At 45.8% G+C, this 12,613-nt stretch overlaps 1 protein-coding gene across 3 annotated transcripts in view; it reads left to right on the top strand.

The window, feature by feature from the left end:
• FHL2 (four and a half LIM domains 2) overlaps positions 1-12,613 on the top strand; it is a 79,245-nt gene that overhangs the window by 49,376 nt on the left and 17,256 nt on the right. For 2 of the 3 annotated variants that reach the window (XM_011956626.1, XM_011956625.1), the window contains exon 2: positions 3,756-3,935. In XM_011956626.1, coding sequence (XP_011812016.1) covers positions 3,780-3,935 — 156 coding nt within the window. In that variant the 5' untranslated portion in view covers positions 3,756-3,779. Of the gene's footprint in view, positions 1-3,316; positions 3,439-3,755; positions 3,936-12,613 lie in introns of all 3 variants that reach the window. The other variant, XM_011956627.1, reaches the window with a different exon arrangement.

Here is a 12,613-nt window from a genome sequence, read left to right as displayed (position 1 = left end):
GGAGGAGGTGAAAAACACACATCAGGTATATGAGCATCATGATCATGATTATTACCTCAGAGGAAAACAGATGCACCCCTTTCACCAGCTGCCAACAGAATTGGAGCTCTGCAGAGATTGACAGGGGGTGTAGACTGTCTCCCTTCCCTAGCAGGGCTGGTGCTTGTCCTGACCCACAGAGACGGCCTTTCAAGTTAGATTGGGAGTTCATTTTCTCCAGTCAGATGGCTATCTGAGAAAGCTCAGTGGGCCCTCTTTTTCGTAAGTATGTCTGGGCTTCAGTTTTTCCATCCATAGAATGAGGAAGTTGTCATAGATAATCTGGGGATTTGTTTCCAGCTTTTACAATTCCACAATTTATAGTTCTCTGTCCTTTCATGGTTCTTATTTCAAATTCCCAAATTATTCTTCTTATGTTTGTGGGCACAGAATGGGCCATGAGCCTCTTGTCCCACAGCTAAATCGCACCCTTTATCAGAAAAATATATATGTTGGAAAAACAGCTCTCAATTGTGATGAAATAAATGACAGCCACTTTCAAGGCCAATAACTGAACAATTACAGGAAAGCATTGAATCTTGTGCCAGCATGGCTGCTCCAACCCGAGATGGCCGCGGTACAAAGGCTATTTATACGTTGGGTTTCAGAATAATAATTCAAGTGCTCAAGAGCCTCATCTTGTGATGTTATCACAAGAATGTCCAGGCAATGTTTTCTTTAACTCCAGGAAGAGTGATTTAGAAGGACGGATCTTGCCACATGTGTCCAGCTGTGTATTTATTGCTCTTGGAAGAGAATTATTCTGTAAACACAGAAATATCCAAGAATAGATGCTTGAAACATGATCTTTTCCTTGCTTACAGTTGTCAGGACCGTGTATATGCAATAGTACAAAATTAATAAACTCTATCAAATTTCCTGTAATCATAAACCAGGCGGCAATATTTTATTTGCATCAGAAGGTCTGATTCTGGGATTTCACTCTCCTATCGTTTGAAGACTGCAAATTGAACCAAGTTTTCATAGAGCCTGTGGACCCTTGCTCACAGTGACATAGCCAACCAGTCTACCTATTTTTTTTTTTTTTTTTTTTTTTTGAGACGGAGTCTCACTCTGTCGCCCAGGCTGGAGTGCAGAGGTGCCATTATCGGCTCACTGCAACCTCCACTTCCTGGGTTCAAACGATTGTCCTGCCTTAGCCTCGTGAGTAGCTGGGATTACAGGCATGCACCACCACGCCCGAGTCATTTGGTTTTTGTTTTGTTTTTTTCGTGTTTTTAGTAGAGACAGGGTTTCACCATGTTGGCCAGACTGGTCTCGAGCTCCCGACCTCAGGTGATCCACCAGTCTCGGCCTCCCAAAGTGCTGGGAATGCAGGCGTGAGTGACTGCACCCGGCCCAGTGTACCTATTTAACAACAGAGAAAACTTTCCACTTTTAGGAAATGGAATATTGCCATTTATTCCTGAAGAAAACTGTCTGTTTTTAATGCCCTATGGACGTTTCTCCACACCAGCTATTCCTGTGGCAGGCTTTTTCTCTCCAGGATCATTCTGACATGATTTTATAGGGATGGTCATAAGGGAAGGGCCCGTCCCTTGCTGCTTATGCACACCGTTTTATTCATCCTAGGAAAAGTGCAGGGTGCTGGGCGTGGAGACGCCTTTTTTTTAACTTTTATTTTAGGTTCGGGGTACATGTGCAGGTTTGTTTTATAGGTACGCTGTTGTCACAGCAGTTTGTTGTACATATTATTTCATCACCCAGGTATTAATCCTAGCACCCAAGTGTTACCTTTTCTGCTCCTCTCTCTCCTCCCACCCTCCCTCCCCGCTCAGGTAGACCCCAGTGTCTGTTGTTCACCTCTTTGTGTTCATGTGTTCCCTCATTTAGCCCCCACTTACAAGTGAGAACATGCAGTATTTGGCTTTCTGTTCGTGCATTCGTTTGCTAAGGATAATGGCCTCCAGCTATATCCATGTTCCCACCAAGGACATGAGCTCATTCTTTTTTATGGCTGCATAGTATTTCATGATGTATATGTACCACATTTTCTTTATCCAATCTGTCATTGCTGGGCATTTAGGTCGATTCCATGTCATCGGTATTGTGAAAAGTGATGCAATGAACATTCCTGTACATGTGTCTTTATGGTAGAATGATTTGTATTTCTCTGGGTGTATACCCAGTAATGGGATTGCTGGGTCAAAAGGTAGTTCTGTTTTTAGCTCTTGGAGGAATCACCATACCACTTTCCACAATGGTTGAACTGATTTACACTCCCACGCACAGTGTATAAATGTTCCCTTTTCTCCGCAGCCTCACCAGTGTCTTGTTCCTGTTGAAAGGGCTTGAAGTGTTGCCCAGAGAGCCATTGACTGCAGCCACTGCGTTTCTGACTATTCCATATCGTTGTTTTGGGAAGTGAATCTTTCCCTTTATCCTGCTTTCAGGATACCTGGGCAGCTGCAGGATGATCTTTCCCATAGGGAGCAGTGATTCATCCTCAGGGACTCTGGCAGTTTCTCTTGTGCAAGGTCAGCTTGCACTCCCAATGCAGCACCGAGGTCAAGGGTAATAGTGGCCTCACTGCATCTAATCTCAGGTTTCCCAGGTCAGATCTCCCTCCCTTTTGCCACTGTGATTTCTTCCTATTCAAATCATGAATCATAAAGAGGAGCTCATGGAAAATCTTTTTATAGAAATGGACGTATTATTTCTATGCCTGCCTTTCTATTTTGGGGGCAGGGAGAAGGGGAAGATGCAAGGCTGGGTCACAGCCGGACAGGATGGGGGCTCTGGTGCCAGCCTTTACCTGTATTTAAAACTGAGATAGATTTTCTGACACAGTAAAAAATAATTCGTGCTTTTCAAGAAGTGGAATGTGACCAGGTGTGGTGGCTCACGCCTGTAATCTCAGCACTTTGCTAGGCAAGGCGGGCAGATCACCTGAGGTCAGGAGTTTGAGACCAGCCTGGCCAACATGGTAAAAGCCTGTCTCTACTAAAAATATAAAAATTAGCTGGGCGTGGTGGCAGGCACCTGTAATCTCAGCTACTCGGGAGGCTGAGGCAGGAGAATCGCTTGAACCTGGGAGGCAGAGGTTGCAGTGAGCTGAGATTGTACCACTGCACTCCAGCCTGAGCAAAAGAACAAGACTCTGTCTCACAACAAACAAACAAACAAACAAACAAAAACGAAGTGAATGCATTCAAACAGAAAACTGCCTTAGCTAATGAAAAAAACAAAACAAAAAAGGTGTTATCATCGAAAATTATCACCTATTTTTTTTTTTTCTTTTTTTTTTTTTGTTGAGACGGAGTCTCACTCTGTCGCCCAGGCTGGAGTGCAGTGGCTGGATCTCAGCTCACTGCAAGCTCCGCCTCCCGGGTTCCCGCCATTCTCCTGCCTCAGCCTCCTGAGTAGCTGGGACTACAGGCGCCCGCCACCTCGCCCGGCTAGTTTTTTGTATTTTTTAGTAGAGACGGGGTTTCACCGTGTTAGCCAGGATGGTCTCGATCTCCTGACCTCGTGATCCGCGCATCTCGGCCTCCCAAAGTGCTGGGATTACAGGCTTGAGCCACCGCGCCCGGCCGGAAATTATGACCTATTAAAGGGTGAGTTTTAATTATTCATCCAGAGGAATTAACCACCTTTCAGCTAAAGATGACAGACAGTGGGACAGTTAATGTCTTTGCGTGCATCCCTTTCAGAGAGTGCTCAATGAGACCTGGATTTTCTCTTCTTTTTGATAGGTTGCTGAAAAGCCAGGTGTCAAAATGACCGAGCGCTTTGACTGCCACCATTGCAACGAATCTCTCTTTGGCAAGAAGTACATCCTGCGGGAGGAGAGCCCCTACTGCGTGGCGTGCTTCGAGACCCTCTTCGCCAACACCTGCGAGGAGTGTGGGAAGCCCATCGGCTGTGACTGCAAGGTACCTGCCGCGGGACTCTGTGGGTCCCCAGCACTCCCCCAAGAAACACGGGCTTCTCTGTGATTTGTGCTGAAGCCCTGATCCACCACTGAAGTCTGTCTCTTGAGCCCCCTCCGAGAGGTGCAGACCCTGCATGTAGCCTTCCAGAAGCTTCTTCCCTCTAGCTAATGTGATCTCTGCCCACAAGCACTGGGTGAGGGCCTTGCCAGGACTTTTGTGCTTAGTGTCTCTGAGTACATTTGCTGTATTCTAGTTACTGGTGCCTTTATCTAACCACCCAGCTGCCTACCAACAGTGTAACTTTCTTAAGGGCGGTGCTCTCTTCCTCTTGTCTGTTTGCTCCATGGTGAGTAACGCGGAGCAGGTGCTGTGCTCAGTCAATATTTGATGAATGAATGTGTACATGAGAGAACCAGAGTCGGTTCCTGGATAAATGGGCACATAAAAGCACAGTCCTTGGAAGATTGTGGGCTCTTTTCCTCTAATGAGAGAAGGACAGGATTTGTATTGTTTCCTTTGAATGGGGAAACGCGTTCACGGCTCTCCTGGGATGGCACAGTGTGGTTCAGCAGAGACCACTGGTCCCTTGTACCAGTATTTAACAGGCCAAGCATGAGAGTTCAGCCACCACACTGCCCAGTTCCAGCCCGGGCTCCGTGTCTCACTTGCTGTATGGCCTTGGGTCAGTTACTTGACCCTTCCGTGCACATCTCCACATCTATAAAACGGGGAGAACCAGGCCAAGCACATAGGTTCGACGCCTATGATCCCAGCACTTTGGGAGGCCAAGGCAGGTGAATCACTTGAGGCTGGAGTTGGAGACCAGCCTGGCCAACATGGCGAAACCCTGTCTCTACTGAAAATGCAAAAATTTAGCTGAGTGTGATGGTGCATATCTGTAATCCCAGCTACTTGGGAGGCTGAGGCATGAGAATCACTTGAACCTGGGAGGTGGAGGTTGCAATGAGCCGAGAATCATGCCACTGCACTCCAGCCTGGGAGACAGAGTAAGACTCTGTCTCAAAAAACAAACAAACAAAACTGGGGAGAACCAGGGGTCTGCTTCATAGGATGGTTATATGTAGATACAAGCCCTCACACTCTTCTAGCAGCAGACAGGGTAAGCTCCAGACTGCCACCTTTCTGCTGACTGCTTCCATATTCTTTTTGTGACATGTCCCTTCCACACACCTTTCAGACACTTCACCCTCTCTCTTTGTTGCTTTTCATTTTGGAAACATCAATAAAAATGTCCAGTTTGAGGAAGAACTAGATGGCCTGAGAAAAATACAATTATAACACTTCACCTGGAAAAGAAATACTTAAGTAGGTGAGTGGTTCAGATATCATCTGGCAAAGGGTAACTCTCACTTTCAAGGACAGATTTTGGATATCTGGGGCTAATCATCCCTGACCAGTGGCTGAAATAAAACAAAAATCACTTGCCGTTTCTCCAGTGAGTTAGTGGAAAGATCCTTAAAACCAGTCATCCTTCCACGCATGTTTTATGAGCAAATAAACAAGAGTCTCCCAAATGGAGCCAAAATCATCAAGGCTGCTGTCAAGCCAGGAGTGAATTGTGCTGAACTTTTCAACTCGGATTAATGTTTTGAGATACGTGGGGTTACACTGTATGATTTTCTACATTTTGGAACAAAAAGGAGACATTGAGTTGAAGTGAGACCTTGGCATTTGGGGCTTTTGATGCTTTAGGCGTGATTTTCTTGACTTTCAAAAATGAGCAAGTAGTTGGGTTTGTAGTGGAAGCAATGATAGAAAAGAAATGTTCCTGTTTTTTTCTGGAAGTAAAGCCCACAGTCCTGGCAGGCGGGGAGATACCTGATAGAGGAACTGCGCTCTTAGGTCTGGTGGCCAATCTCTTCTCTTAAAATAGCACAGCCACCATGGGCCTCAGCTACTTCTCTCTAAAGGACGTGTTCATGTGTGTAAATTTTAAATGTTGGCATGCCTATAGGAATTAGGCTAATTTTGAGAGTCCTGACCTACTTAAATGAGACAGGCAAGACTTCAGAGCCTGTTCTGTAGTTTGAACACCCTCTCTATGTAGCCACTGAATTGTAACCTTTTTTTCTATTAAGTTACTCTAGGAAAATGCTGTGATCTCAAAGAGTAAAGATTATTGATTTGTATGGCTAGTATAATAGTGGAGAATAGGCAGTGCTAATACAATGTTATGATCCTCTGACATTACACCCTTCCTGAATGTTTTCTTGGATACCTGTTAATATTAACAAAATATTTTTGTAGACTGATTACAGAGTTTTTGGGGGATCTACCTATGTTCTGGGCTTCAAAAATTCAACAAACTAAAGAAAAAATAGGGCTGAGCACAGTGGCCCATGCCTGTAATTCCAGCACTTTGGGAGGCCGAGGCAGGTGGATCACTTGAGGCCAGGAGCTGGAGACCAGCTTGGCCAACATGGCAAAACCCCGTCTCTACTAAAAATACAAAAGTAAGCTGGGTGTGTTGGTGTGCACCTGTAATCCCAGCTACTTGGGAGGCTGAGGCAGGAGAATATTTTGAACCTGGGAGGCGGAGGTTGCCTTAAGCCGAGATCGCGCCACTGCACTCCAGCCTGGGTGGCAGGGCGAGACTCCATCTTAAAAAAGTAAAAATAAAAAATAGGCTGGAGTTCCAGAGATGGCTGCTAATACTGTGCATTTAACAAATTAGTGATTTTAAGTCCTGGGTGACACACCTAACCCAGATTTTGAATATTCCATGGGTCTGCAAGCAATGCCGTGAGATCGGATGGGCTACCACACCCACCCATGTGCGTAGAGGGTGCTACGAAGAGAAAAAAATAATAATAAACAAGAACAAAAGATCTGCAGATCAGAAACTAGCATTCTGGGTTTAGCTTTTAGTGGTAGTCATTGAAACCACCGTGTGTCGACTGATGACTTGTTCCGGGCACTTGTAAATGCCTAAACTGTGTGATCTAAATTCCTCCTAACATCCTATAGGTAAGAACCTTTTTCATTCCATTTTATGGAGTAGCCGCTGAGGCCTAGAGAGGATGAGGATCTTGCCCAGGGTTAACGGGATTAGGAAGAATCCGAGGTACAATTTGAGCCCAGACCCAGAGGGTCCTCACCTAGCATGCGATGCCACCTGCCACCTGCAACCTTGGACAGGACCCTGTCTATGCGACTCTCGGGCCAGACGTAGTCAGTCCTTGTGAGTAAGAGGTGATGACCACCTGGCCTCTATCGAGTGACCTTCAGTCAAAGGCCCCTACTCTTCTCATGGGCCCCTTTAGATGGTCATAATTGCAGAATTGAGGCTCAAATTGTTTCACAAATTCTCTTTCCAGTGTTTGTAGTTAATTAAATAGGAAACATTGACGTGATGATCAAATTGGCAGAGGTTTACCCATCATGCTGTAAAAGTCTCAGTTAACGTTTGGTAATGGACAGAAAAGTTCAGTGGTATTTTGGCAGAAAGCAACCTGTCTCTGAAATAGGAGACGAAGGTTTTCACACATGTGGGTTAAATCTAGATGCCTCTGGTATATTTTGGACAGTTTCTGACCAAGCCTAGTGAAAAGTGTAAGGTCAGGTTTGAAAAACCCATCCTTCTGTCCTTGGTGTGACACAAGACTCCCCCGCTGGTCTTTCTGGACTCTTTTCTGGGAAGAGCAGCTACTCCAGTCACATGCTCAGGGTCCAGCCTGCCAACCTGGTGCTTTTTTATGTGTTGGGGTGGTTTTTAGGTTCTCAATGAGAAAATTACCTTTTTGGATCTTCTTCCATGTAGAATTTGTCCACAGAGTTAGTAACGAGCAATGAAAATGTGTATTTATTTGGATTTCCTCCTACAAGAGAAAAAGCTGTTTGTGAAGGTCATTTAATCAAGCAGGGTCCTAGGATCAGGAGCGAAGCTGTTTGGATGGATTCCATGAGAAGGACCTGTCAGTGTGTGAAACCAAAAGTTCAGCCACAAGACATAGCAGCAGAGGTGCACAGAGCTCAACAGTGACGTCGCATGCACCGAGGCTGGACCCCGGAGCCAAATCTCCCTGGCTCCACCTTTGACGAGCTGCATGAAGGGGACAAGTCCTGCCACCTATTAGCCTCCATTTCCATGTCTATAATCTGGGGTTCCTAGCTCATGGGACTGTCGGGGTAATTGAGTGAGTTAACGTCTGGGGAGCACCTCTGACGTGCCAACACAGAGCTGTCGTTTCTGCTGTTGTCCATTTTTCCGCATCTTTATTTGTAAGGATTTGAAAGAACGCACAGTTGGAAACCTGATGATCTCAAGCATAGAATATATTTTCATAATGCTGAACACGAATGACATGAGAATTCATTTCTGAAGTGAAATCGTATGGATCTGAAGAATGGCTGATCCCAGCCCTGGTGGAACGGGGTGGGAAGGAGGGAGGATGAGAGCCAGCCGTTTCAGTCTGGGTGACCCTGCCACCCAGACCGTCCATTAGCTGAGGGGTCCAGGGCTCCCTCCAGGCCACTTGCCACTAAAGCTCAGCTAAAGTCTTAAAAATGACACATTTAGAGCCAAGCAACAGGCACAGCCCATGTTAGGAATGTTTCTGAAATGGAAAAATACAAAACCAGAAAGGAAGTATGTGCGCCTAATCTTACATGTTTATCAACATTTTACTGCAGTGTATGACATCTCTGTGAGCACAAGATTAGCCTTGGTATTTTTTCTGGGAAGTATAAAAGACTCTTTTTTTCTTTCTTTTTGTTTTCAATTTCTCTCTAGGGGAATTTAAAACCGGATATTTCCATCTTAAAGTTCTTCAGCAAGCCCGTCAAGGTGTCCATATTTCTTACCCTGTTGCCTCTCAGCATCTAAGTGCTATCTCGGTTACACTCATGTTTGCTGTTCACAGTGGAGTATTAAGGAAATAGCAAAATTAAGCTACTGGCATGGTGCTAATAACTGAAGCTAAAAATCGGTTTTGGAGCTTTTCTATTTGGAAAGAGTCACTTGAGCCGGGTATGGTGGCTCACGCCTGTAATCCCAGCACTTTGGGAGGCTGAGGCAGGAGGATCACTTAAGGTCAAGAGTTTGAGACCAGCCTGGGCAATATAGCAAGACCCCTGTCTCTAAACAGATATATGATAGATAGACAGACAGAACAGATAGAAGAAAAGAAAAGGGTCACTTGGCACTAGGTCTTCACAGGTAAAGATTCAGAGTGCGGGAGGAAGCGTAGGCTCAGGCACCTGGTTCTAATCAATGACAATCTCACTTCTAGGCCTTTTGGTGGCATTTTCCAGTCTACCTCTAAGCTTTAGGGAATCATGTGGCTAAAATCTTCCCTCCTGCTGAGACTCAGAGAATACCATGTTGGCCAAGATCTCTTAAAAAAATCAAACCTGGCAATATTGAGTTACCTTCCTCTTACCATAAAGTATATCCTCACTTCCTCCTTATTGTGAACTTTCTTAAGAAGCGAGTCCAGGAGGAAGCAGTGACGTGAATTTATTAACTTGACTCAGACTTCGAAAGAAACACAAACTAAGCGCCCCATTCAGAGAGTGACAGGGAAACCCCATGACATGATTAGTTACCTACGAGTTTCCAAATAGGATCTGGAAAGAGACATACAAGCTAGGTAGCCGGTATGGCACATGGCTTCCCTGAAGCCAGCATTGCCCTGGCCAAGGAAGCTTTGCAGAACAGATGAGATTTCAGCTGGGACTTGCAGCCTAGTGGGATTTGGCCTTTTGGGGAGAAGGGAAAGGATATTCCAAGGCCATGGTCAAAGGTATGGAGATGAGGAAGAGGGGACCAGACCAGAGGGTCAGGTTGGAAAGCGAGTTGGGGTCAACTTGCAAAGGGGCTGATGTGCCAGGTAAAAAACCAGGAGCACAGTTTAGTTCTGTCGGATCATTTCAGGTGGAAGGGCAGTGGGGATGTTGGAGAAAACACTTTTTGGTGTCGTTACATTGAATCTGCTCATCTATAAGAAGAAAACTTTATTTCATAGAGTTATTGTATGGCTCAAAATAGGTATGAAGAATTGGGAAACAGAATTTTAGATTTAAAAGGGCTGAGAAAATGAAAAAGCACCTGCCAAAGGAGAGTGGCAGAGTTACCAACATGGAACTTTAAGATGGCAGATATTCTCATTGACAGGACTGTCTTCATAAGGAAATGTAGGTTCAGCAAGTGACACATTGAGGCAACTCTTCTCGTTATTAGCTGTGATCTAAATAATGACCTACACTAACAGCCATTGAGCAATTGCAATACACACCAGCAACTCTTATACATGCTTGTCACTACGAGTAGTGGGTCTATTATTCCTGCTGTACAGGTCAGCAATCTGGTGAGAGAGGTTCAATTACTTGCCCATGGTGATGTACCTGACATAGGGCAGAGCCCGGATTTAAGTTTAGTCAGTCTGGCATTTGGACCCTTGAATTGAACCCCTAGGATGAAATAACCGAGCACTTTAATCACGTCACGGGCTCCTGGGATCCCAGAGGGGCAGACGCTTGGCCCACAGTGGTACAAGAGATGTGGACTGTGGGACCCCATGCTCTCCCATCCTGCTTGCATGCAGCCGGCGTTCAGGTATTGCTGGCCCAGGAAGACCATCGCCCTGTACTGCAGCAGGGAAGTGGGCCAGTTCTGTTCCCACTGAGGACCCAGCAACAACAGTGATGCAAGCTTGTTTATGGAGTATTTTTAGTTATTGTACATCACAAAACTTAAGAAGGTGAGCACAGGTTAATATTTATCTTAAGGGAAAAGAGTTTCCTTTAGAAGGTTTTAGAACTGGGAACTGCTGCATGCATATTCACTCAGGAATGCATATGTGTGCAATTCATAGAGGTAGGCTGAGAGAAACATTGCGGAGCTGAGTGCAGACGGCCCCAGGGAATGATGCGGAGATAATGCGGCCCTGGGCAGGAAAAGGCACTTTGTGGAAGGCACTCTGTCTTCTGTTTCTTAGGACAAAACCTGGATCTCTGCATGCCTCAACCACTCTACACCAGCCTGAAGGGAAAGGGCAGCTTCTGACAGGAGCCAAGGCGAGATGGTTCCTAGGGGATATAGCAGACCAGGCTGTCCTGAGAGAATGCAGCCTGCACCTTGCGAGGTGGGATCTGATAGAACAGGGTGCAGGGGACAGGCTGCATCTGCAGAAGGTCCTCAAGTCTTGCATGGATGCTTAGCCCAGTAACGTGGATAGTATCCACATTAAGAGGGACAGTTTCAAGTGTCACAGATCAGTCAACGGATCAGTCTTAAACCGTAGCTACTGCATTTTTAAAAGTGCCATAAATATTAACTGTAGGAAAAATGGAATTCTGCAGTGCCTTGGGTCCATGTGCATGTCTTAGCCAGCTTTTCCATGTCTGTCCAGGGACGCTGATGTGCTCTCTCCTCCATCTGGGGACTCAATGACCAGAGTGCAGGCTGTGGTGACATCTAGTGGCTTCGCGCTCATGTTGACTTTGGAGATTTCTCCCTCAGTTTTTCTTAAAGGTCAGCCCCAAAAGGCAAATTTCCTAGAAATTGTATTTCTTTTCCTTCTCTTGTCACTGATAACTTGCCACCCTTCTGTGTGCAATGCCTCCTCCCTGGGCAGGGCTGTGGTAGTTACCATCTTCCCAGAGGGAGGCCAGGGATCTCCTCCCCTCTCCCCGGTGCCTGCTCCTCCGGGTATCTCATCCCATCCAGACAGTGAGTCCTGGGTCATGGAAAACATTCTGCAGCTTGTCCCCAAACAAGCAGTCCTCACAGAGGTGGCTCGCCTGCACAGGGGGACAGACGTCACTTCTGAAAAGGTGTTTTTCACCTACTACATAACAATCAAAACTTACTTTTTTTCTTTTTGAGACAGTTTCACTCTTGTTGCCAAGGCTGGAATGCAATGGCACAATCTTGGCTCACTGCAACCTCCACCCTCTACCTCCCGGGTTCAAGATTCTCCTGTCTCAGCCTCCTGAGTGTCTGGGATTACAGGCGGGCACCACCACGCCTGGCTAATTTTTGTATGTTTAGTAGAGACGGGGTTTCACCATGTTGGCCAGGCTGGTCTCGAACTCATGACTTCAGGTGATCCACCCGCCTCGGCCTCCGAGTGCTGGGATTACAGGCATGAGCCACCTTGCCCAGCCAAAACTTACTTTTTTATTCTTTTAATTGTGGCAAAATACACAGAACATCACACTTACCTTCTTAACCACTGTTAAGTGTACTGTTCAGTAGTAAGTGCATTCAGATGGCTGTGCAACCAGTCCCCAGAGCTTTTGCTTCTTGCAAATCTGAAATACTGCCCCCATCAAACCCATTTATGCCTAGTATTCCATTAGTGGAACGCTAAGCATGTGGGAGTTACATATATCCTACTGCTCAAGATCATCGCCAAGGTCTGATTGCAAAAATTTAAAAAATTGCAGCCTCAGGAATGAATGGGTTACAGGACCCATTCTCACTCCCATTCCCCTCTCATCCCAGCCCCTGGCAACCACTCTTCTACTTTCTGCCTCCATGAATGTGACTTCCCTAAGTATCCCACATGTGTGAGATCATGTAGTATTTGTCCTTTTGTGACCGATTTGTCATTTCAGTTAGCATCATGTTCTCAAGATTCATCCATGTTGTAGCATGAGTCAGAATTCCTTTCCTTTCTAAGGCTGAATAAAATTCCATTGTATGCACAGAC

This window comes from Colobus angolensis, unplaced genomic scaffold (assembly GCF_000951035.1).
Source record: "Colobus angolensis palliatus isolate OR3802 unplaced genomic scaffold, Cang.pa_1.0 Scaffold42, whole genome shotgun sequence".
NCBI classification, from domain to species: domain Eukaryota; kingdom Metazoa; phylum Chordata; class Mammalia; order Primates; family Cercopithecidae; genus Colobus; species Colobus angolensis.
Note: the sequence above shows the minus strand (reverse complement) of the source record. Positions and strands in the feature narration are given on the sequence as shown.